Genomic DNA, 23,483 nt, shown 5'->3' with positions numbered 1-23,483 from the left:
AATTATATTTCAATGATGTAGCTATGTGTAAATACAGTTTATTCAATCTAAATTATATCACAAAGTATAATAATTTTATAATTCATATTAAAAATAAGTTTATGTTATATTTTTAATATTTTAAATGAATTTTAATTGATTGCATTTTACTGTTCTAAAAATTAGATGTTTAGTACCTGCCTAAAATTCCACAACATACCCATCTCAAATTATTAAAGCACTTTCGTCAAGAACAGACTGAATTCAATTGTGGCTGAATAAAGTGTCGTCAATAATATTTAGGATAATATTAAAGTATGTTAGTAAAATGTAGCTTTTCATCACTATATACATTGAACGACCCATCACTAGTTTTTTGTTTGTTTAAAAGCATATCATACGCACGTCCCGAGGCTCCATATGGTTTATACTGAAGATAGTTATATATAACGATAAATAAGTCGACTGTAAAATTATGCTATAAAAATTTCTTATACTATTATATTATAATACTTTCTTTGATAAAAATTGTGAATTTTTTAAAGGTAAATTATGAATTTATTTTTAAAAATAAGTATTCAGTTTTATTTTTTATTAATTCTAATTAAATAATCATTATATCAAGTTATTATTTTTTCAAAAATTGACTATTATTATTATTATTCATCAGTATAGCGTTATTTGTTTATTAAACTATACAGTTTAATAATAAAATTATTATGATTATTCTTTTATTGACTATATTTATATGATGGAATCAAGTATTAAGTACTATTATACTAGTATGTTTAGTTAAATATAAATATATAAGATATTTATAATGTTAATAAATACTATAATTCTACCTAATATATTATTATAACTGCTTATCAGATTAATTTTCTTTTAAATTGATGCATTAGGTCGTAATCACACAACAATTTGTTAATAAAATTGCGTGAAATAATTTAAACAATGTAAAAATGATTTTATTAAGGGGAAAAATATATGAGTAAAAAATATTATTTAGTTATACAACTTATAAAATAATCAACAATAGATTTACATACATGAATAAATTATAAAATATTTAATATAATGGTGCATTAGACAAGAAATATTAAAAATATTAAATGCTCTAAAACATAAAAGAAAATAAAAATTCATCGTTATCAATGTTTATAATGTATAAGTAAATTTCGTTTTCAAGAAACGTGACAAAGAGCTAATGTTATTAATTATTGAGGTATTGACAGTGTTTTCATCATAAACCGATGTTTCAAAGTTTACATTCACAGTATAAATTATGATCACAGAACGTATAGTTGAAGGTTAGATTAAAAAAGAATATCTGTAGTAATGACAATCATAATTTCGCAATATTAGTCATTATGCAATTAGATGTAGATAGTGCAACCTTAAATCATTGTGATTCTTCATTTTTAACGAATTTTGATAGTTGTTTCGATCATTGTAGCTGTGTGTACTGTGTAGTACATTACATCATTTTAATATATTTTTCGTACCTATATTGATAATTTATTGTTTGTGAAATAGTGTACGTCTGTTAAACTGTTAAATTATATATATATATATTATATCACTCTAATGATTGTCATTGTTTACTGATGTCATTATATTGTGATCTGATAGAATTACATTCATCGTTGTGAATATGATGGAGCATGATTTAAGTACGTTTTATTTCAAATAATCTTGGGAATAACGATTTTTTGGTGAAATGTTATGACAGCTTGCGTTCAGTAAATGGGAAAATACACAATTTCAAAGAGAAAAGAAAATATCCTCCTAAGTCTGTACAGCATGGATTGCCGTGTCAGGTAGCTTATATTTAACAACAAAACGTAGACAATTTTTTTTTTTAAGAAATGCCACTTATCATCACTTATACGTTAATATATTTTTCGTGGTTGAACAAACATGGTAGCTATGGAAACACTCGGATTGTTAATATTAATTTTTCTTCACAGAAATATTGGATTTCGCAGTTTTGTGAAATTAACGAATAATAAAATATAATGAAACATTAATACCATTGTTATTAAAGTGTATTTGAAATTTTATTAAAAAATGGTCTGCGGAATTATGATAGTGTCAAATGTCAATAGTATAGAAAGTTTGGAAACACTAATCTAAATCGGGAATCACACGCTGCAACCACAAGAAATGGTTAAAAATTAATTTAAAATTGTTAATATATATATATATATATTGTATAAATTATTTACGAGAAGATATTTACTTACTATTAAATGTTATCTGTACGAATAATATAATTGTTATCTTTGATTATTGCATACTTTTGTGGAGTACATTTGGAGTATGAAACCCCTCCACCCTCACACATATTAACTTAAGAAATTCCAAACTTTCTACGCACGCATGTTAGTTATGACACAGCCTGTAATTATATATAGCTAGTAAGTTACCTATTGATAACATAGAATGGAAGATGCTATAAATAGTTGTGAATTTCGTAATAAATACAATTTATTTGCCCAATACAAAACTTGTACATCCATCATTATTTATCAACTCGTACATCTATAATTGTTTATGAAATTCTACCATTAACATAAAATATTGATAAGTTTAATTATTTTTTTATTCTTATGCAAATACGCTAAAACTATAATTAATTTCTTGATAAAAGATTAAATTTACTCATCTATATATTATGCCTATTGCCTAATATTTTTGAAAATTTATGAAGTGTTTGATATGTCTATTTTTTAGTGAAAATAAATAAGTTGCTACACTTATTATTCATGATATTATATGAAAGGTATCGAAAATAAACCGTAGATACATCGATTTGGGTCAAAGTTCTAGAAAACTAAAAACCAATGATAAAATAGGTATATGTTAAAAATATCAACAAAAAAAACTGTGGTATTATTTTTTCAAAACTTTTATTTTTTATGAAATAACGATCAAGTTAGATAAATAAATGAATGTACCTACGTATATAGTTTATATGCTTATCAGTTGTGTCATCTATACAACATAATTATTATTTATATAATGCTAATGGCGTGATTGGATAACACATAGGTATTCTATTTTATTACAATATGATATATGAGTAAAGTTGAAAAACAAAAATATTTATGAGAAGGGGTTCCTAATAAGACGGTTTTTAAGTTAGTGTTACTTTTTAAATTTTAAATTTTAAGTTTAAATTCAGTAATTTATTTTTATTTACGAAAAAAATCTTCATATAATTATGTTATGTACTTTTTCGCATTAGGTATTTTCAAACTTTTGAACTTAAAATTTGGGTTTAAGCTCCCAAGGCTTATTCACAATAAAACGAAAATTGGTTATATAGCAATCTACCCATTATTAAGAACATTTTGATGGTGAAAATGGTTAGATTTACAATATATGTACATCTGTACGCACTGTAATCAACTTTAGTTTAACTTGTTTAAACTTTGGATAGATTACCATAAAAGTGAAATGGACTTCGGTTGTAGTATTTTAAAGGGCTATTTTGTGGTAACAACGCAAATTGTCGTTACAGTTTAGTGGAACACTTCAGATTTAAGATTTACCAAATATATACACTGCGAGAAAAATAAAATGTATACTTTATACAATTTTATAAATATAATATAATATTAAAGTTGTACATATAGGAAAACGATTACTTTTTAGCATGAAACTTTTTTTTATACTATTGTTTTAACATTGTATACACATTATCTACCTAGTAGGTATAAATGTAATAAACATGTGACTGATATAATATATGTATTATATAATATATACCTATGTTCTATTTAATTGTTGTTGAGTAAATGAGTAAATAACTAATTATTACAGTGAAAATTTTCCAAAATGTAGAGGGAAAATAAAGTTTTGACAGAGAAAAAACTATTTTGTCAAATTACCAAGAATGATTTATTACAACTTTACTATAATTAGTACAAAATAACACTATTTTGTTAGAAAAGATATTTAAAAATGTATCAAATTTTATATAATATATAATAACTAGACGGTAAAAAAATTAAGGGAATATTCGTACACTAAATCATAATATGATAAATTTCTCCTAGATTTAAGGGAAATATGTTGTATTGGGTTTGTCAAATTAAATTTTAAGATTCAACAATTTTATTTGTATCTAACGTCAAATAAATCAATAATTGATTAAATAAAAATATCGATTAATTAATCGATTAAATATTAACTGTATAATATACCTATTATACCTGCTTGTCGATATTACATGGAAAATTAAACAATATTAATTATTTAATAAAGTAAAATAACGATTAACAATTATAATATAATATGTATATAATTGAAGATTTTAATGAATAATTGAGTTGGATATATATTTTATTTTTAATAACCCAAAGTTACGATGTATTGTTTTAACCTTTAAAGGACAAACAAATATTAATTTAGTTTAAAATGTTGTTTGCCAAACTATCAGACAATGACTGAAATTCCTTTTTAATATCCACGGTTTTTATTTCAACCAACGATTCATATAACGTTCTTTAATGACATTTTTTCTTTTAGATTCTGAACGATGCGTGGGACTTAGGAGGCTGTATTATTGGTTCTATTACATTTATATATTATGGTTTTTTTGTTCGTAAAATGCTGTTTTAGACATTAGAATCCAAGGTTTCGTGCAGCTTGTATAATGTATATGTATAAAAACTAAAGACACAGTATATATAATATATATATATATATATTTATATTAAATATATGTTACTTTAAAGAGGGGGCTTTTTAAAATATTTAGTAGGTACGCAGTATACAGAAATACTAGATATAGGAAAACACTTATAAAAAATAATTTGTTATTGTTACTAATATTTTTCTATTATTCAAACCATTAGTCCATGAAATAAAAATTCCGACTTAGAACTTAAAATATTTTATTATATAATATAACTCGAGAGTTATTGTAGACAAAGTGTTCAAAAATAGTATTTTGCAGAGAATAAAATATACATTTAAAATGAATCGAAATCACTGAAAACCGCTCAATTTGCAATTCCATAACCGCCCGTAACCATTCAGTTCATTGTATGGTGCGTCCTGCTGCAATGAACACCCCTCTAGGTTTATGTAAATAGTTATGTATTCAGATTAAGCTCTTTGAAACTTCAAGTTTTGTATTGATAAGTATATTCTTTTATACATTGGGCCTCAATCTGTTATATAATAATAAATTAAGAAATACATTTTATTAAAATATTTAATAATTTTAAATAACTTTAAATAATTTTGATTTAATTATAATAAGACGTACCGAATTTGTTAATTGATAATTGTTTTTATAAACTTTAGAGGAAAACTATATTGATTAGGTTATTTGGGTTATTTCTATTCAAGGTTTGTAAATATTTGGTTCATTTACAATAAATATCAATCTGATCCGTAGATATATAGTGGTGCTTCAAAAGTAATAACATTATAAATTACTCAATAATGCTGATGTTGTGCCTAGCAGATTTCCTAGGAAAAGTCATGGGATCTCTAGTGGTAAGATTTGATTCTTAAGTATTATTTTAATACTTTTTCATTGCGATTGTCTAGTACCAATAGCATATTGTAGTGATCTATATTTGTATTTGTTTATTTTTATGATCTCGTGGAAAATCGTAAAGTATTATTAAATAATATAGTCACATTATTTATTTATTTATCATGTCATATTATTGGGTTTGTTTTTATTTTGTTACCATTATGTTTATTTTCCTTGGAAATACGTTTAATATTTTTGCTATATATATATATATTTATATAAAAAATGGTAATTTTCTAAAAATTTAAACGATGTTGTTGCATTTTTCTATAGTTTTATTTATCAACTTAGTGATAATTCAATTTTTTTGAATTGTTTATTAATAATACAAGAAAAATGTATGTATTATATTTTTATACTTTTTTAGCTTTCATTAATATTTAAAATCTCTATTTACAATTTAAATGTAAAAATATTAATATAATAGTATAATAGCTCGTGCTGAATTATTTCTGTATTAATAACTCAAGTATGTATAGTGTTTAACTGTATGATTAAAATGTATATATTATTTCTAATACTCTAATACTCTTTATGATGTACATAATTACTACGTAATTTTTTTCATGCCTATAAAATATTTAATAAAATAGAATACACTTGGTACATATACATATATTATAGATAACAGTAGTATATATGTACCATTCCTGGCGCAGTTTCTATTTTATCAATAAAAGATCACAAAGAAAACAATGTGCAAAAAGATCAGAAATTGAAATGCAATAATAATTAAAATATTTTTCATAATACTATTGATATAATAATTAAAATTAAAATTAAAATATTTTTTCACAAAACTTATATTATTAATAATTAAAAATTGAAATGCAATATTTCCCAAAAAAATATTTTAATATTTTATGATATTAAAATGTAACATACAATTAAAAAATATTTTTCATAATAACGCGTTAATAATTAAAATCTAAAAATCTCTGGAAATGGTTTTAGACTATTAGACTATTCAGGGACTTAAAGAGAATTAAAATTAAAAATGTTAATCAAAACATGAACATTCAATCTTTTTTGTTTTGATTTCTAATAAGTGTATTGAGATGGTTTACAAAATCATTTCTATCTATATTTGTTTTATAATGTCCCCAAGCTAATGTATCAATTCCATTGTTCAAAATAAATCTTTTATCATCATAAACACTTAAAGCTTTTTTATTTTGTTCTACAGTAAAATATATCATGTTCTTAGTTCTAAAAATTTTGTATAACATATTTTGGTTTTTTTGTTAATAAACAATTTTTAAAATCATCAAAACATATTTTATTTTCCACTACATTTTTCTTAACACCTTTAGATTTTTTAATTTCCTTTTCACTATTTAGATTCGATGTGAATATAATTTAGATCTTAATCCTATAAATTCTGTCATAATTTTTCCATTCAATTCATCTTTAAACTTACCTAAAACTTTTTTGTTAACTAAAGGTAAATCATAAATATTATTTTTTGGATAATCAGATGTATCAAAATGGTCTAAATTAATTTTTTTATCTTGGTATAAATCATCAGTTTTTATTTCTAATATAAGCGAGTCTGTATCAGTGTATAGCAATCTAACTCTATTTCCATATTTTTTCTTTATTGTATTATAATAAAAATCATACATCAACGATTTAGATAAATTTAAAATACACATGCCTATATATATTGGTTGTTTGAAAAATATTTCTGTTCTTTTCATATGGATTTGCAGCTAAATTTTCTGTAAAAATTGTCCTTCTATCAAAATTTGGTTTTACAATTAATTTTTCTAGTTTTGCCTCATTAGAACATAATTTTATATCAACATGATTTCTTACATTCATCATAGTACGCCCATAAACACTATTGTTCATTAATTTGAAATAATCTTTTTCAAACTCATTCTTAGCTTTTGATCTAAGATCAGTATTGAAATCAATATAAACTTTTAACCAAGGAGATTGGCTAAATTCTAACACTCTATGAATTTTCGTTATCTTAAACCTAATTTAAATATAATTTTAGCGTTTCATAATGGATTATATATTTTTTCTTATCGTACAAACTTGTTAATAATTTTGGAAGTTGTTCATCATCAAAATGTTTTTCTGGCGCTAAAGGGAAATCTGAATGTAGATCATGAAGTTCTTTAGAATATGATAAATCGACTTCTAAAATATAACCTTTAGGTGATTCATCAGAAATACCCATTACATCAAAATTATTCAGATTATTAACCCATTTGAAATCTCCAGTAGGTAAATATTTACTCATTGCCCACCCATAAAGATTATTTGCATCCAAGTATTGTAAAAATATTGATTCCTCCTTTTTTTTAAATTTATCTCCCATATATTTATTATTTGCTTTAGAATATCTTTGACTACATTGAGATAAACCTCCTCTTATTCCAGATTCAAACATCAGATAGGTAAGAAAAAAGTCGAGCCATACTTTCAACTACCTAGTTTCGACTACCTTAAACAATATTATTATACACAATTTTGCTTAAGGATTTTAAAAGTTATACAATTTTTAAAACATTACTTATACACAATTTTGCTTAAGGATTTTAATAGTTATACAATTTTAAAACATTACTTATACACAATTTTAGTTATACAGTTTTTAAAATATTCCATAGAGATTTTGTTTCTGTTGAGATTTCGATTCCTATTGAGTTGTTGAACTAATACCATCGATTTTAGAGGTTGAGTTGTTGAGCTGTTGGAAGTATTTGAGTTGCAGAAAAAATTCCATAATTGTTGCCAGTTGACTTTAACATCTCCGAAATCAGGATTGTTGGAAAACTTGAAAGCTATAGTTTAGTAAATTTGTAAGAATAGATGAGAAATTATAATATTAATTAATTAATTAGTTTATTTCTGAAAAATATTACACTATTATAAATCGTTATAAATATTCTATAAAAAGAAATTGAGTTTGTTTTAATAAAGTAGTTAAAAATTAAAATGTCAACTACCAATATACACTCTATTACAGAAATACTTGGAAAAAATGTTAAGCCAACAATGGAGAAAATATTACTTAAGATTTTAACAGAGAATACAAAAAATAATAATTTAGTTACTAATGTTGGGGATATTAATTATACAGATGGAGAACAATTATTGCAAGATTTTAACGAAATAACAGATCCATTTTGCGATAATATTATGGTAGCAAAAATAGTAGATTTTAGTTATTGCGAAGGAGAACCAAAAAATGGAAAATTTTTAGTTGATAAAGAAGCTTGCGGTGGTTATAATAAATTGTTGAGATCAAAATTTCGTGAATTTAAATTAGCAGGGCATGGTGTAAAAGCAAAAAGACCATATTTGCTAGATTCCAACATTTCAACAGCTTCGGGTGTTAAACAGGTTATTGGTAACTGGAAAAAATATAAAGATGAATATGAAAATCCAGTTTTTATACCTTTTAAAGTTGAATTAGCCGATGTAAAAGTAGAAACACTATTACAAAAACTTCCAGGAATATTAAAAAAATTAAAAGAGGAACATATTTATTTATTAGATTTGGATATTACACAAGATTTTGCAGGAATTTTTAACAAAGAGGAAATGAAAAAATATTTGACTTCTAATTTTTCTTTTTCTCTATCCGATTCTAAAAAAATAATAGAATTGTGGATAATGACAAAACAGTGGGAAAAGATTGTTTGACTTGGTTGAATGAGAATTGTAGAGCGAAAATTTACAATAAATTCCAATGTCAAATGACAAGTCCTGGCATAATTAAACAACTTGGAAATCATGTGATAGATTATTTAGATTGTCCAGACGAGAGATTGAGGGAAACTTTTCGAAACGAGTTAGCGCAAAAAAAGGGGATTACAAGATTGGAAGTAACCATTTATAATTATATTAACGAGTATTTTACTGCAAAAGAAAAGTATGATCCAATAGAACATTGTATGAAAATTTTGGAAAAAAATAAATCATATTTTCCTAAAGCTCCTTTTTATTCTGTTCCAATATCCATAATGTGGAAAAAACTGACAAACACTTTGGAAAATAGCTGTTGTATTATAGATAACAAAACAAAACGATTAAATTATGTTTATTGGGCAAATAAGAACACCAATAAATTAACTGGAATTAATATTAAGCTCCCTGAAGAATTTAGTAAACGAGAAAAAGTTATAAAATATGTTCTGTCCGCTTTAGTTTTCCAATGCTGCCTATAAATTATATAGAAATAACTGAAGTTGATGATGAAAAAATATCTGTAATCCAAAAATGTTTTTTTAAAAAGAGAAGGGAAAACTTATTTTACAAAAAACACAACCTTGTATTCTAGTATTAAAAAAACAATAGATATTGAGAGGTCTGGATTAATTGCAACTAAAAATGTAACACCAGAAGTTTTAAGGAAAAGACAAATATAACAAATGCGTTGTCTCCATATGTAATTGAGGAAGTATATAACTATAATAAAGTATACTTAGAAGCCAGTAAAAAACGAGAACTAGAACTCGAAAATATTAGTGAGGAAGAAAGAAGATTGCATTTTTTAAATGAAACAAAAACAAAAAATATTAAAATGTTGGATGACAAGGCTAAGAGAGAAGCATTTGAAAACAAGATTTTGGAATATTTTAGAACAAAATGGATACAGTTGGGCGACAAGAATAAATATAAATTATATGCGTTTATGGTAGATAACAGACATAAATATCCTTATGTAGTTGTTTTAGTTGAGGAAAACAACTCATTTTCTGTAAGGTATATTAAGGGACTACATAAAAACTTTTTTATTAATAAATATAAAAATAAACAATATTTAAAGGAAAAAGGATTTTGCTTCCTTTCTTTTAATAGACAAGAAATTGTTTATTTGCCTAAAAACGAACATTTTATGATTTTAGAGACTGATGGATACACTAGCTATAACGGAAATCGTTTTCCTTCTATTTGTGATTTACATGTTGATAAAGAAATTTGGGGAGATAAAGGTAAAGCTCTTGAATACAACCAAGATACAATAGAAAATTTAGATTCAAACAAGATGGAAGATTTTATTGGTAAAACACCTTTGGTAAAAGATTGCATACGTTTAGAGACAATTGGGGAAAATACACAATTAACAATAAGAGCCATTGCTATGACAAAATATCGCGGAAAAAATAGGTATATATTTGCTATTGAAAATACGGAACATCTTTACATATCTAATTATTGGATGGAAAAAGCAATGGAAAATTCACAAATAGATTTTAATAGAAAAATAAAAATAAAATTAGATTTGTTTAAGATTACACCAAGTAAGAATAAGGAGTTAAGAGTTTTCTGTTCAAATTAATAGAAGATATATTATTTTATTTACTGTCTTATATATAACTTTACGATAATTCTAATAATGTTACATTATTAAAATTAAATTTTATAGAATTTTATTGCAGGTATTATCTCGTTCATTTCGCAGTTCTGTTCGTCGGATGCCGGATTCTGTTTAAAATTGTTGTGGCTGAAAAAATAACTTATTATACAATTAGTAAGATTTAAATATTTTAAAAATTGAAGACGAATATTCCCACCCATGTACCGCTCAATACTATTACATAAAGACAATTTGTTTTATATAATTAAATAAATAAATAAACAAATAAAAATGGAAAAACTTAAGACACTTTTAGATATTCCCGGGAGTAATTTAAAATTTGTAAAATTTAGCGAATTGGAAATCAGAAAAAAAATACACACATCTTCCTTCGAATTTATCAAAACTAAATATGGTGAAAAATTAACTGTTGTTTTAGATAATGAATTTAAACTAGTTCTACCCGATAGACTTTCTAAATTAACAAAAAAAGATGTTCAAGATCTTAATTTGGATAACAATTACTTTTTTATTTATAACGGGATGGAAATATTGACGAATGGTCATAAAAAACATTTGATTACATTTGAAAAATTATTGTAATTTAATTTAATAATGTTAACTTAATTTTAACGATCATAAAATTATTTTTAGAACAAATATTAATATAATTTCAATATTAATTTCAAGAGATGTTTTACTTAAAAATATAATCCTATAATTAATACATTTAATACATAATATTTTCGAACGTCCACATTCCACAAGCATAATAATCTTAATAACGTTTACTCCTTAACATATACAGATACTCTTTTATAGAGTAGATATATTGAGTAACACTCCAGCACGCCTTTATCTTTACCGTTTTATAGGAAAGTGGCAATAATTCGAAATCGTTATTAGTTGTATTATATACCAGCACGTCTTTAATTTTTCGTTTATAGAATAAAGACAATAATTCGGTTTAATTACATTAACGAAATGTAGACATTCGAAAATTGAGTTTGTTTTAAAAATTTGATAATACATAGATTATCATCCATGGATCGTGTTTTAGAATACGATTGTTCAAAAAATTATTTTATATTTTTTCAAGACCCAATATACCAATACAAATATATATGTTTTTAACAAATATATTTATATATTTTTGCGTAGATTATATGTTATATTACGAATATAGGTATACATTATAGTAATAATATTTAAAATAAATGTATGTAGAAATAATATGTAGGTCAACAAATATTTTATTATAATTATCTATGTGGTATTTTTACTTATATGAGGAAATCCGTAGATAACGTATGACGTCTATCGGATATTCTAGAACAATTTCATTAGTTATTAAATACGATCGACGAGCATAATTAATTCACACTCGCCGGCTGAACTGAAAAGTTGTTGGTCGCATAGCTGGCACTCTCCCTGAAATTTGTCATGCAATAGCGAATTGACGCTAAATCATGACAGACGTAGGGGGGAAGGAGTGTTACATCAAACGACCAACGGACAAATTTGAGTTGTGTGTTGAACGAAAAATGTACAAGTATAATTTCCAATCCCAAAATTTAACAAAAAAAAACATAACAACGTAGAAACGCAAACACTAAACGTCCAACGTCCAACGCTAAACGTCAAACGTCCAACGCCCAACGTCCAACGTCCAACGTCCAACGTCTCACGTTGAAAATCCACGTTATTATGTTGATATTATTTTAAATAAAGAAAAGAAAAAAAAAATTTTATTTGAAGATGAGGATTTACAGTAAAAAAAAATAAATAAATATATTATTGGTAAAACGTTAACGTCCCCATGTTAACGTCCAACGTCAAACGTCAACGTCTTCATGTTAACGTCCAACGTCAAACGTCAACGCGTCTTCATGTTAACGTTTTATGTCCACGTTGTTAAGTTGATATTTAAAACTAATAAAAATAATATTTAAAGATATTGTTCGAGAGCTGTATAATATACAATATACACTCACACACACATACACAACGATAAACATTCAATGTTAAATAATATGCAATGGTACATACGATGTCATTATATTAATGGAAGCGAACAACACGATAATGTTGTTGACCACAAGAATATTGTTGGAGACATTTCCGGAACGATAACGTTAAATATTTAATGAGTGTGTATGATCGTGTGATGTGCAAATAATATAATTATAAAAAAAAAAAGAATATTGATAAAATTTTAAATTAAAATTAAAGTAGGTCAATAAATGTTCATAATACATAGGTTAATAGTACAATAATATATTAAGCGACACATGAACAAATATTCTAGTAACATGTAAATATTTCAAAATATTGTAATATTAAATAATCTAAATCATAAAATTCTTTTTTTAATCGGTGATCTAAAAGCTGTTGCATGGACGCAACATCCACTATGTTAAATTTGGAAGTAATAGAGTTTTGTAAATTTTGGAGTTGTTTTAAGTTATAGGAATTTCCCCAAATAGTTATAGAATATTGTAAATGAGATTGGACTAAGGCAGAGTATACAGATTTTTTAAAACTTGATTCTATTGCAACATTAAAAACTGGTAATGATTTATTAATTTTGGAAATTATTTTTTCTAATTGAAATTTCCAAGTAAGTTCACGATCAATTATAACACCTAAATATTTATACTCCTCAACAATTTCGAGATTCTGACAATTACAAATATTTTGAATATTAAAAGTATTTTTACAATGGTAATTATGAATTGTTAAATTGTTGTTTTTGTCTATTTTTTCCGAAAAATCTATAAATTGCGTTTTGGAGATATTTAGAGATAATTTATTTTCCATTAACCAGTTTTTAATTTTAAGAAGATCGTTATTTGCTTTTCGATATAGATCTTTCGGGTTATCTGCATCTACCACTAAGGCAGTATCGTCCGCGAAAAGCACTAAGTTTCCGTTTAATTTAATATTTGTTAAACTGTTAATATAAATAATAAATAATAAAGGCCCAAGACAAGTTCCTTGAGGAACTCCACAAATAATTAATTTTTTAACAGATTTTTTTTTACCTAATTTTGTGCAACATGTTCGATTTTCCAAATAAGACTTAAGTAATTTGTATGCAACTCCCCTTATGCCTATATTTTCCAATTTTAATAACAATAAATTATGATCAACAGTATCAAAAGCTTTTTTAAGATCTAAGAAAACAACAAGCTTATATTTTTTATCTGTTTTTATATGTGAAATTAATTTAGTTATTGCGTCTTCAGTGTTTCTTCTTTCCCGAAAACCAAATTGTGAGCTAGATAGTAAATTATTTTTATTTAAGAAATTTGTTATTCTTGTATAAATACACTTTTCAAAGATTTTAGCGATATTAGATATTAAGGATATTGGTCGATAATTATTAGGATCTAACTTGCTTCCAACATTTTTATATATAGATACAATATCAGCGTGTTTAAATTCACTCGGAAAACAATTTTTTTCTACAAATAAATTAAACATACACGATAAAGGAACAGATATAGATTTTTGTTTGAATTTTAATAATTCTACACTAATTTTATCGGAGCCTGGAGCTATATTATTTTTGAGAGAATTAATTTTGAGTATTATTTCATCTGGAGTAATTGGCTCGAAAAAAATAGAATTAAAAGAATAATTACAATTAGTTTTTAATTTGGCTTCCACAGAAGGTATTTTAGAAGCAAGTTTAGGACCTATACTTACATAATGATTATTTAATTTATTACAATCAATGTCGATAACAGTTTTCTTTTTATTAATTTTTAAATAATTGCAGAGTAAATCCCATTGTATTTTAGGATTTTTTTTGTGAATAATATTAATTTGTTTTATAAAGTAATTTTCACGTAAAATTTTGATATAGTGCCTAATTTTTGATTTGTAAAACAATCCTAGAGATTGTTTTTTTCTAATTAATTTATTACGTATTTTTATAGAAGCAATAATTCCTTTTGTAATCCAAGGATTACAAACTGTTTTCGACAAAGTTGTTTTAATAAAATTATAATTATTTTGGTTATTAAAATATTTCGATAAAAATATATTTACATACTTACTATAATCCTGCGATGGATTTCCATCCGTGGTAACAGCAAGTCCGTTGGTCGTTTGATGTAACACTCCTTCCCCCCTACGTCTGTCATGATTTAGCGTCAATTCGCTATTGCATGACAAATTTCAGGGAGAGTGCCAGCTATGCGACCAACAACTTTTCAGTTCAGCCGGCGAGTGTGAATTAATTATGCTCGTCGATCGTATTTAATAACTAATGAAATTGTTCTAGAATATCCGATAGACGTCATACGTTATCTACGGATTTCCTCATATAAGTAAAAATACCACATAGATAATTATAATAAAATATTTGTTGACCTACATATTATTTCTACATACATTTATTTTAAATATTATTACTATAATGTATACCTATATTCGTAATATAACATATAATCTACGCAAAAATATATAAATATATTTGTTAAAAACATATATATTTGTATTGGTATATTGGGTCTTGAAAATAATATAAAATAATTTTTTGAACAATCGTATTCTAAAACACGATCCCATGGATGATAATCTATGTATTATCAAATTTTTTAAATACAAACTCAATTTTCGAATGTCTACATTTCGTTAATGTAATTAAACCGAATTATTGTCTTTATTCTATAAACGAAAAATTAAAGACGTGCTGGTATATAATACAACTAATAACGATTTCGAATTATTGCCACTTTCCTATAAAACGGTAAAGATAAAGGCGTGCTGGAGTGTTACTCAATATATCTACTCTATAAAAGAGTATCTGTATATGTTAAGGAGTAAACGTTATTAAGATTATTATGCTTGTGGAATGTGGACGTTCGAAAATATTATGTATTAAATGTATTAATTATAGGATTATATTTTTAAGTAAAACATCTCTTGAAATTAATATTGAAATTATATTAATATTTGTTCTAAAAATAATTTTATGATCGTTAAAATTAAGTTAACATTATTAAATTAAATTACAATAATTTTTCAAATGTAATCAAATGTTTTTTATGACCATTCGTCAATATTTCCATCCCGTTATAAATAAAAAAGTAATTGTTATCCAAATTAAGATCTTGAACATCTTTTTTTGTTAATTTAGAAAGTCTATCGGGTAGAACTAGTTTAAATTCATTATCTAAAACAACAGTTAATTTTTCACCATATTTAGTTTTGATAAATTCGAAGGAAGATGTGTGGTATTTTTTTCTGATTTCCAATTCGCTAAATTTTACAAATTTTAAATTACTCCCGGGAATATCTAAAAGTGTCTTAAGTTTTTCCATTTTTATTTGTTTATTTATTTATTTAATTATATAAAACAAATTGTCTTTATGTAATAGTATTGAGCGGTACATGGGTGGGAATATTCGTCTTCAATTTTTAAAATATTTAAATCTTACTAATTGTATAATAAGTTATTTTTTCAGCCACAAAACAATTTTAAACAGAATCCGGCATCCGACGAACAGAACTGCGAAATGAACGAGATAATACCTGCAATAAAATTCTATAAAATTTAATTTTAATAATGTAACATTATTAGAATTATCGTAAAGTTATATATAAGACAGTAAATAAAATAATATATCTTCTATTAATTTGAACAGAAAACTCTTAACTCCTTATTCTTACTTGGTGTAATCTTAAACAAATCTAATTTTATTTTTATTTTTCTATTAAAATCTATTTGTGAATTTTCCATTGCTTTTTCCATCCAATAATTAGATATGTAAAGATGTTCCGTATTTTCAATAGCAAATATATACCTATTTTTTCCGCGATATTTTGTCATAGCAATGGCTCTTATTGTTAATTGTGTATTTTCCCCAATTGTCTCTAAACGTATGCAATCTTTTACCAAAGGTGTTTTACCAATAAAATCTTCCATCTTGTTTGAATCTAAATTTTCTATTGTATCTTGGTTGTATTCAAGAGCTTTACCTTTATCTCCCCAATTTCTTTATCAACATGTAAATCACAAATAGAAGGAAAACGATTTCCGTTATAGCTAGTGTATCCATCAGTCTCTAAAATCATAAAATGTTCGTTTTTAGGCAAATAAACAATTTCTTGTCTATTAAAAGAAAGGAAGCAAAATCCTTTTTCCTTTAAATATTGTTTATTTTTATATTTATTAATAAAAAAGTTTTTATGTAGTCCCTTAATATACCTTACAGAAAATGAGTTGTTTTCCTCAACTAAAACAACTACATAAGGATATTTATGTCTGTTATCTACCATAAACGCATATAATTTATATTTATTCTTGTCGCCCAACTGTATCCATTTTGTTCTAAAATATTCCAAAATCTTGTTTTCAAATGCTTCTCTCTTAGCCTTGTCATCCAACATTTTAATATTTTTTGTTTTTGTTTCATTTAAAAAATGCAATCTTCTTTCTTCCTCACTAATATTTTCGAGTTCTAGTTCTCGTTTTTTACTGGCTTCTAAGTATACTTTATTATAGTTATATACTTCCTCAATTACATATGGAGACAACGCATTTGTTATATTTGTCCTTTTCCTTAAAACTTCTGGTGTTACATTTTTAGTTGCAATTAATCCAGACCTCTCAATATCTATTGTTTTTTTAATACTAGAATACAAGGTTGTGTTTTTTGTAAAATAAGTTTTCCCTTCTCTTTTTAAAAAACATTTTTGGATTACAGATATTTTTTCATCATCAACTTCAGTTATTTCTATATAATTTATAGGCAGCATTGGAAAACTAAAGGCGGACAGAACATATTTTATAACTTTTTCTCGTTTACTAAATTCTTCAGGGAGCTTAATATTAATTCCAGTTAATTTATTGGTGTTCTTATTTGCCCAATAAACATAATTTAATCGTTTTGTTTTGTTATCTATAATACAACAGCTATTTTCCAAAGTGTTTGTCAGTTTTTTCCACATTATGGATATTGGAACAGAATAAAAAGGAGCTTTAGGAAAATATGATTTATTTTTTTCCAAAATTTTCATACAATGTTCTATTGGATCATACTTTTCTTTTGCAGTAAAATACTCGTTAATATAATTATAAATGGTTACTTCCAATCTTGTAATCCCCTTTTTTTGCGCTAACTCGTTTCGAAAAGTTTCCCTCAATCTCTCGTCTGGACAATCTAAATAATCTATCACATGATTTCCAAGTTGTTTAATTATGCCAGGACTTGTCATTTGACATTGGAATTTATTGTAAATTTTCGCTCTACAATTCTCATTCAACCAAGTCAAACAATCTTTTCCCACTGTTTTGTCATTATCCACAATTCTATTATCTTTTTTAGAATCGGATAGAGAAAAAGAAAAATTAGAAGTCAAATATTTTTTCATTTCCTCTTTGTTAAAAATTCCTGCAAAATCTTGTGTAATATCCAAATCTAATAAATAAATATGTTCCTCTTTTAATTTTTTTAATATTCCTGGAAGTTTTTGTAATAGTGTTTCTACTTTTACATCGGCTAATTCAACTTTAAAAGGTATAAAAACTGGATTTTCATATTCATCTTTATATTTTTTCCAGTTACCAATAACCTGTTTAACACCCGAAGCTGTTGAAATGTTGGAATCTAGCAAATATGGTCTTTTTGCTTTTACACCATGCCCTGCTAATTTAAATTCACGAAATTTTGATCTCAACAATTTATTATAACCACCGCAAGCTTCTTTATCAACTAAAAATTTTCCATTTTTTGGTTCTCCTTCGCAATAACTAAAATCTACTATTTTTGCTACCATAATATTATCGCAAAATGGATCTGTTATTTCGTTAAAATCTTGCAATAATTGTTCTCCATCTGTATAATTAATATCCCCAACATTAGTAACTAAATTATTATTTTTTGTATTCTCTGTTAAAATCTTAAGTAATATTTTCTCCATTGTTGGCTTAACATTTTTTCCAAGTATTTCTGTAATAGAGTGTATATTGGTAGTTGACATTTTAATTTTTAACTACTTTATTAAAACAAACTCAATTTCTTTTTTATAGAATATTTATAACGATTTATAATAGTGTAATATTTTTCAGAAATAAACTAATTAATTAATTAATATTATAATTTCTCATCTATTCTTACAAATTTACTAAACTATAGCTTTCAAGTTTTCCAACAATCCTGATTTCGGAGATGTTAAAGTCAACTGGCAACAATTATGGAATTTTTTCTGCAACTCAAATACTTCCAACAGCTCAACAACTCAACCTCTAAAATCGATGGTATTAGTTCAACAACTCAATAGGAATCGAAATCTCAACAGAAACAAAATCTCTATGGAATATTTTAAAAACTGTATAACTAAAATTGTGTATAAGTAATGTTTTAAAATTGTATAACTATTAAAATCCTTAAGCAAAATTGTGTATAAGTAATGTTTTAAAAATTGTATAACTTTTAAAATCCTTAAGCAAAATTGTGTATAATAATATTGTTTAAGGTAGTCGAAACTAGGTAGTTGAAAGTATGGCTCGACTTTTTTCTTACCTATCTGATATAAAGTTAATTCCAAATAATGAAGAAAAATATATTTCTTTTTCAAAAATTATAGAACGTACAAAATATATCAAAGGTGAAGAAATAAAATTAAAAACTGAATTAAGATTTATTGATTCATTTAAATTTTTATCTAGTTCTTTAGATAATTAACGAATAATCTTGAAAAACATCAATTTAAAGACCTTAGTAAATATTTTCCTGAAGAACATTTAAATTTAGTTACTAGAAAGTTAGCTTACCCTTATGAGTATATGGATTGTGAAGAAAAATTTAATGAAACATGCTTACCCCCTAGAGAAAAATTTTATAGTTCTCTCACTGGTAAAAATATAACGATAGAGGAATATGAAAATTCACAAAAAATTTGGGAAGTATTTAAAATACAAAATCTTCGTGAATTCACCAGTTTATATAATAAGATCGATGTTTTATTATTAACAGATATAATGGAAAATTTTAGAGACATTTCTTTAAAAAAATATAAATTAGATCCTCTGTGGTATTACACAACACCAGGATTTGCCTGGGATAGTATGTTAAGAATGACAAAAGTAAAGTTAGATTTATTAACAGATATCGATCAAATATTGATGTTTGAATCTGGAATAAGAGGAGGTTTATCTCAATGTAGTCAAAGATATTCTAAAGCAAATAATAAATATATGGGAGATAAATTTAAAAAAAAGGAGGAATCAATATTTTTACAATACTTGGATGCAAATAATCTTTATGGGTGGGCAATGAGTAAATATTTACCTACTGGAGATTTCAAATGGGTTAATAATCTGAATAATTTTGATGTAATGGGTATTTCTGATGAATCACCTAAAGGTTATATTTTAGAAGTCGATTTATCATATTCTAAAGAACTTCATGATCTACATTCAGATTTCCCTTTAGCGCCAGAAAAACATTTTGATGATGAACAACTTCCAAAATTATTAACAAGTTTGTACGATAAGAAAAAATATATAATCCATTATGAAACGCTAAAATTATATATTAAATTAGGTTTAAAGATAACGAAAATTCATAGAGTGTTAGAATTTAGCCAATCTCCTTGGTTAAAAGTTTATATTGATTTCAATACTGATCTTAGATCAAAAGCTAAGAATGAGTTTGAAAAAGATTATTTCAAATTAATGAACAATAGTGTTTATGGGCGTACTATGATGAATGTAAGAAATCATGTTGATATAAAATTATGTTCTAATGAGGCAAAACTAGAAAAATTAATTGTAAAACCAAATTTTGATAGAAGGACAATTTTTACAGAAAATTTAGTTGCAATCCATATGAAAAGAACAGAAATATTTTTCAAACAACCAATATATATAGGCATGTGTATTTTAGATTTATCTAAATCGTTGATGTATGATTTTTATTATAATACAATAAAGAAAAAATATGGAAATAGAGTTAGATTGCTATACACTGATACAGACTCGCTTATATTAGAAATAAAAACTGATGATTTCTACCAAGATATAAAAATTAATTTAGACCATTTTGATACATCTGATTATCCAAAAGATAATATTTATGATTTACCTTTAGTTAACAAAAAAGTTTTAGGTAAGTTTAAAGATGAATTGAATGGAAAAATTATGACAGAATTTATAGGATTAAGATCTAAATTATATTCACATCGAATCTTAGATAGTGAAAAGGAAATTAAAAAATCTAAAGGTGTTAAGAAAAATGTAGTGGAAAATAAAATATGTTTTGATGATTTTAAAAATTGTTTATTAACAAAAAAACCAAAATATGTTATACAAAATTTATTTAGAACTAAGAAACATGATATTTTTACTGTAGAACAAAATAAAAAAGCTTTAAGTGTTTATGATGATAAAAGATTTATTTTGAACAATGGAATTGATACATTAGCTTGGGGACATTATAAAACAAATATAGATAGAAATGATTTTGTAAACCATCTCAATACACTTATTAGAAATCAAAACAAAAAAGATTGAATGTTCATGTTTTGATTAAACATTTTTAATTTTAATTCTCTTTAAGTCCCTGAATAGTCTAATAGTCTAAAACCATTTCCAGAGATTTTTAGATTTTAATTATTAACGCGTTATTATGAAAAATATTTTTTAATTGTATGTTACATTTTAATATCATAAAATATTAAAATATTTTTTTGGGAAATATTGCATTTCAATTTTTAATTATTAATAATATAAGTTTTGTGAAAAAATATTTTAATTTTAATTTTAATTATTATATCAATAGTATTATGAAAAATATTTTAATTATTATTGCATTTCAATTTCTGATCTTTTTGCACATTGTTTTCTTTGTGATCTTTTATTGATAAAATAGAAACTGCGCCAGGAATGGTACATATATACTACTGATAACAATATCATTTATTATTAAAATAATTTTGCATTAAGTAAAATGAGAAAATAATCTAGTATTTTTATTTTTATAAATAGTAGTATAGTTATATCAGTTAAATTAAATTTCAATTATACCAAAATACACTCTAACTATATTTTTAAGGGTAAATTAATAAATTACATATCAAATAAAAAATAAAAATGTTGTATTTCATTTTTATAGTTTCCAAGTCTCAAAACTATAATACATATATATATATTTCTATTTTATCTATATATTTTATAATATATGCATTTTTTTTTTTTTTTTTTAATAATCAAATTTCGGTAAAATGTAATTATTGTTTCACAACAATTTATACAATGTTATGTTTTTATGATTAATTAATACTATACAATATCGAGTTAAATTAAATATAAAATAAAAAGCCTAGTTGTTTCTCTTCTACTACTTATTTAATGTAGGTAGACATAATAAGACATTACTATGTTCCGTTTAGGGGATACATTTATTCAAAGGGGAGGCTTACGCGTCATTAATAATTATTACGATTTTCCTAATTCCTCTATCAATCCTCTGCTTCTGTATGAATATCGTCATCCTTATACGACTACAGTATTTTATGAACAGTGATAGAGGATTTTGATCTCTGATTTGGTATTATGCTAAGGCTGAATGTAGCGCCGAGGAAATATCGATCTGGTATTCGAATCGGGGAGTGGAAGAAAATTATTTGAACCAATGTATATAATATTATCATAGTTGATGAATCGTATATAATACACTAACAAAGTATATTAGGAAACACTTTTTTTTTAAGTTTTCAGTATCACTGCAGAGTGCATATTGTCAATTTAACGTTATCTCAAACGATGTCAACAATATTATAGATATACTGAATTCATAGCAACATATTTGCTCATTAATCGTGGCGGGATACAGTTTTGAGTAGACATTATTTTGAACAGGTCACAGACACGAGTTTGTGGTAGTGTGTAATTATGTGGTCTTATAATATCTTGAAAGAAATGATAAATCATTGCATTTGATAAAAAGGATTTCGTGTTGAGCTCACAGTTGTTTATGGTCTGTAAATTGTTTTCTAAATGTTAAGTTTTCATGGAAATATTTCACGTCAGTATGTCACTAATAGTAACATACTTAATTTTTTTCTATGCCTACAGTAAAGCATCATAATCGATGTTATATAATTTTTTTATAATTATAAATCAACAAAAATACAAAATTACTAACATACTAACATACAAAGTTATAATATAATACAAGTGTTTCTTTATTGAATCTTTTTTTCATTTACTATTAATGTAAGCCAATTTCAGAAAATACCCAAATCAATCTTATTAAATTTCATATTATAAATAAGTAAAATATTTAAATTTCTGATTTTATGACAGATTATTGCATGTGTTATTTACCTAATGAATAATTTTCAGATAGTTATTTATTCGTAATTAAGATTCTGAGTGGAGAAAATCTAAAAAATTATTAATTTTTCAATCAAAAAATATCAAAAATATATAGTCATAATATTTTTTAATAAGCGTTTAAAGCTATAATTTTAACAAATTTTATAAAAATCGAAAATAATAGTTAATTATTTTTAGTTCGAAATTCATACAATTTTTTTTTTTTAATAAAATTTAAAAACTTTATGTAAGGTTTTTTGTTATAGTTAAATTGAAAAAAAATTCTACTTGAA

General features: G+C 24.7%; 1 protein-coding gene across 2 annotated transcripts; it reads right to left on the bottom strand.

Moving 5' to 3' along the window:
• Positions 1-8,073: 8,073 nt before the first annotated feature.
• Positions 8,074-19,396, bottom strand: LOC126549046 (uncharacterized). 2 transcript variants are annotated; one of them, XM_050197408.1, is made up of 2 exons: positions 14,917-19,396; positions 8,074-8,334 (listed from the first exon to the last, which is right to left on the bottom strand). In XM_050197408.1, exon 1 carries the CDS (start codon positions 18,849-18,851, stop codon positions 16,815-16,817), a length of 2,037 nt encoding a protein of 678 aa, XP_050053365.1. In that variant the 5' UTR covers positions 18,852-19,396; the 3' UTR covers positions 8,074-8,334; positions 14,917-16,814. The 2 variants fall into 2 exon arrangements, with proteins under 2 accessions (XP_050053365.1, XP_050053366.1); XM_050197409.1 differs by having other exon boundaries at positions 14,921-19,396.
• Between the last annotated feature and the right edge of the window lie 4,087 nt (positions 19,397-23,483).

Source organism: Aphis gossypii, chromosome 1, assembly GCF_020184175.1.
Source record: "Aphis gossypii isolate Hap1 chromosome 1, ASM2018417v2, whole genome shotgun sequence".
Taxonomy (NCBI): domain Eukaryota; kingdom Metazoa; phylum Arthropoda; class Insecta; order Hemiptera; family Aphididae; genus Aphis; species Aphis gossypii.
The sequence above is the reverse complement of the archived record's forward strand: the minus strand, read 5'-3'. Positions and strand labels throughout refer to the sequence as shown.

Excerpts from the sequence above, each read along its gene's own strand:
- LOC126549046 (XM_050197408.1), bottom strand. The coding sequence starts at position 18,851 with ATGTCAACTACCAATATACACTCTATTACAGAAATACTTGGAAAAAAT.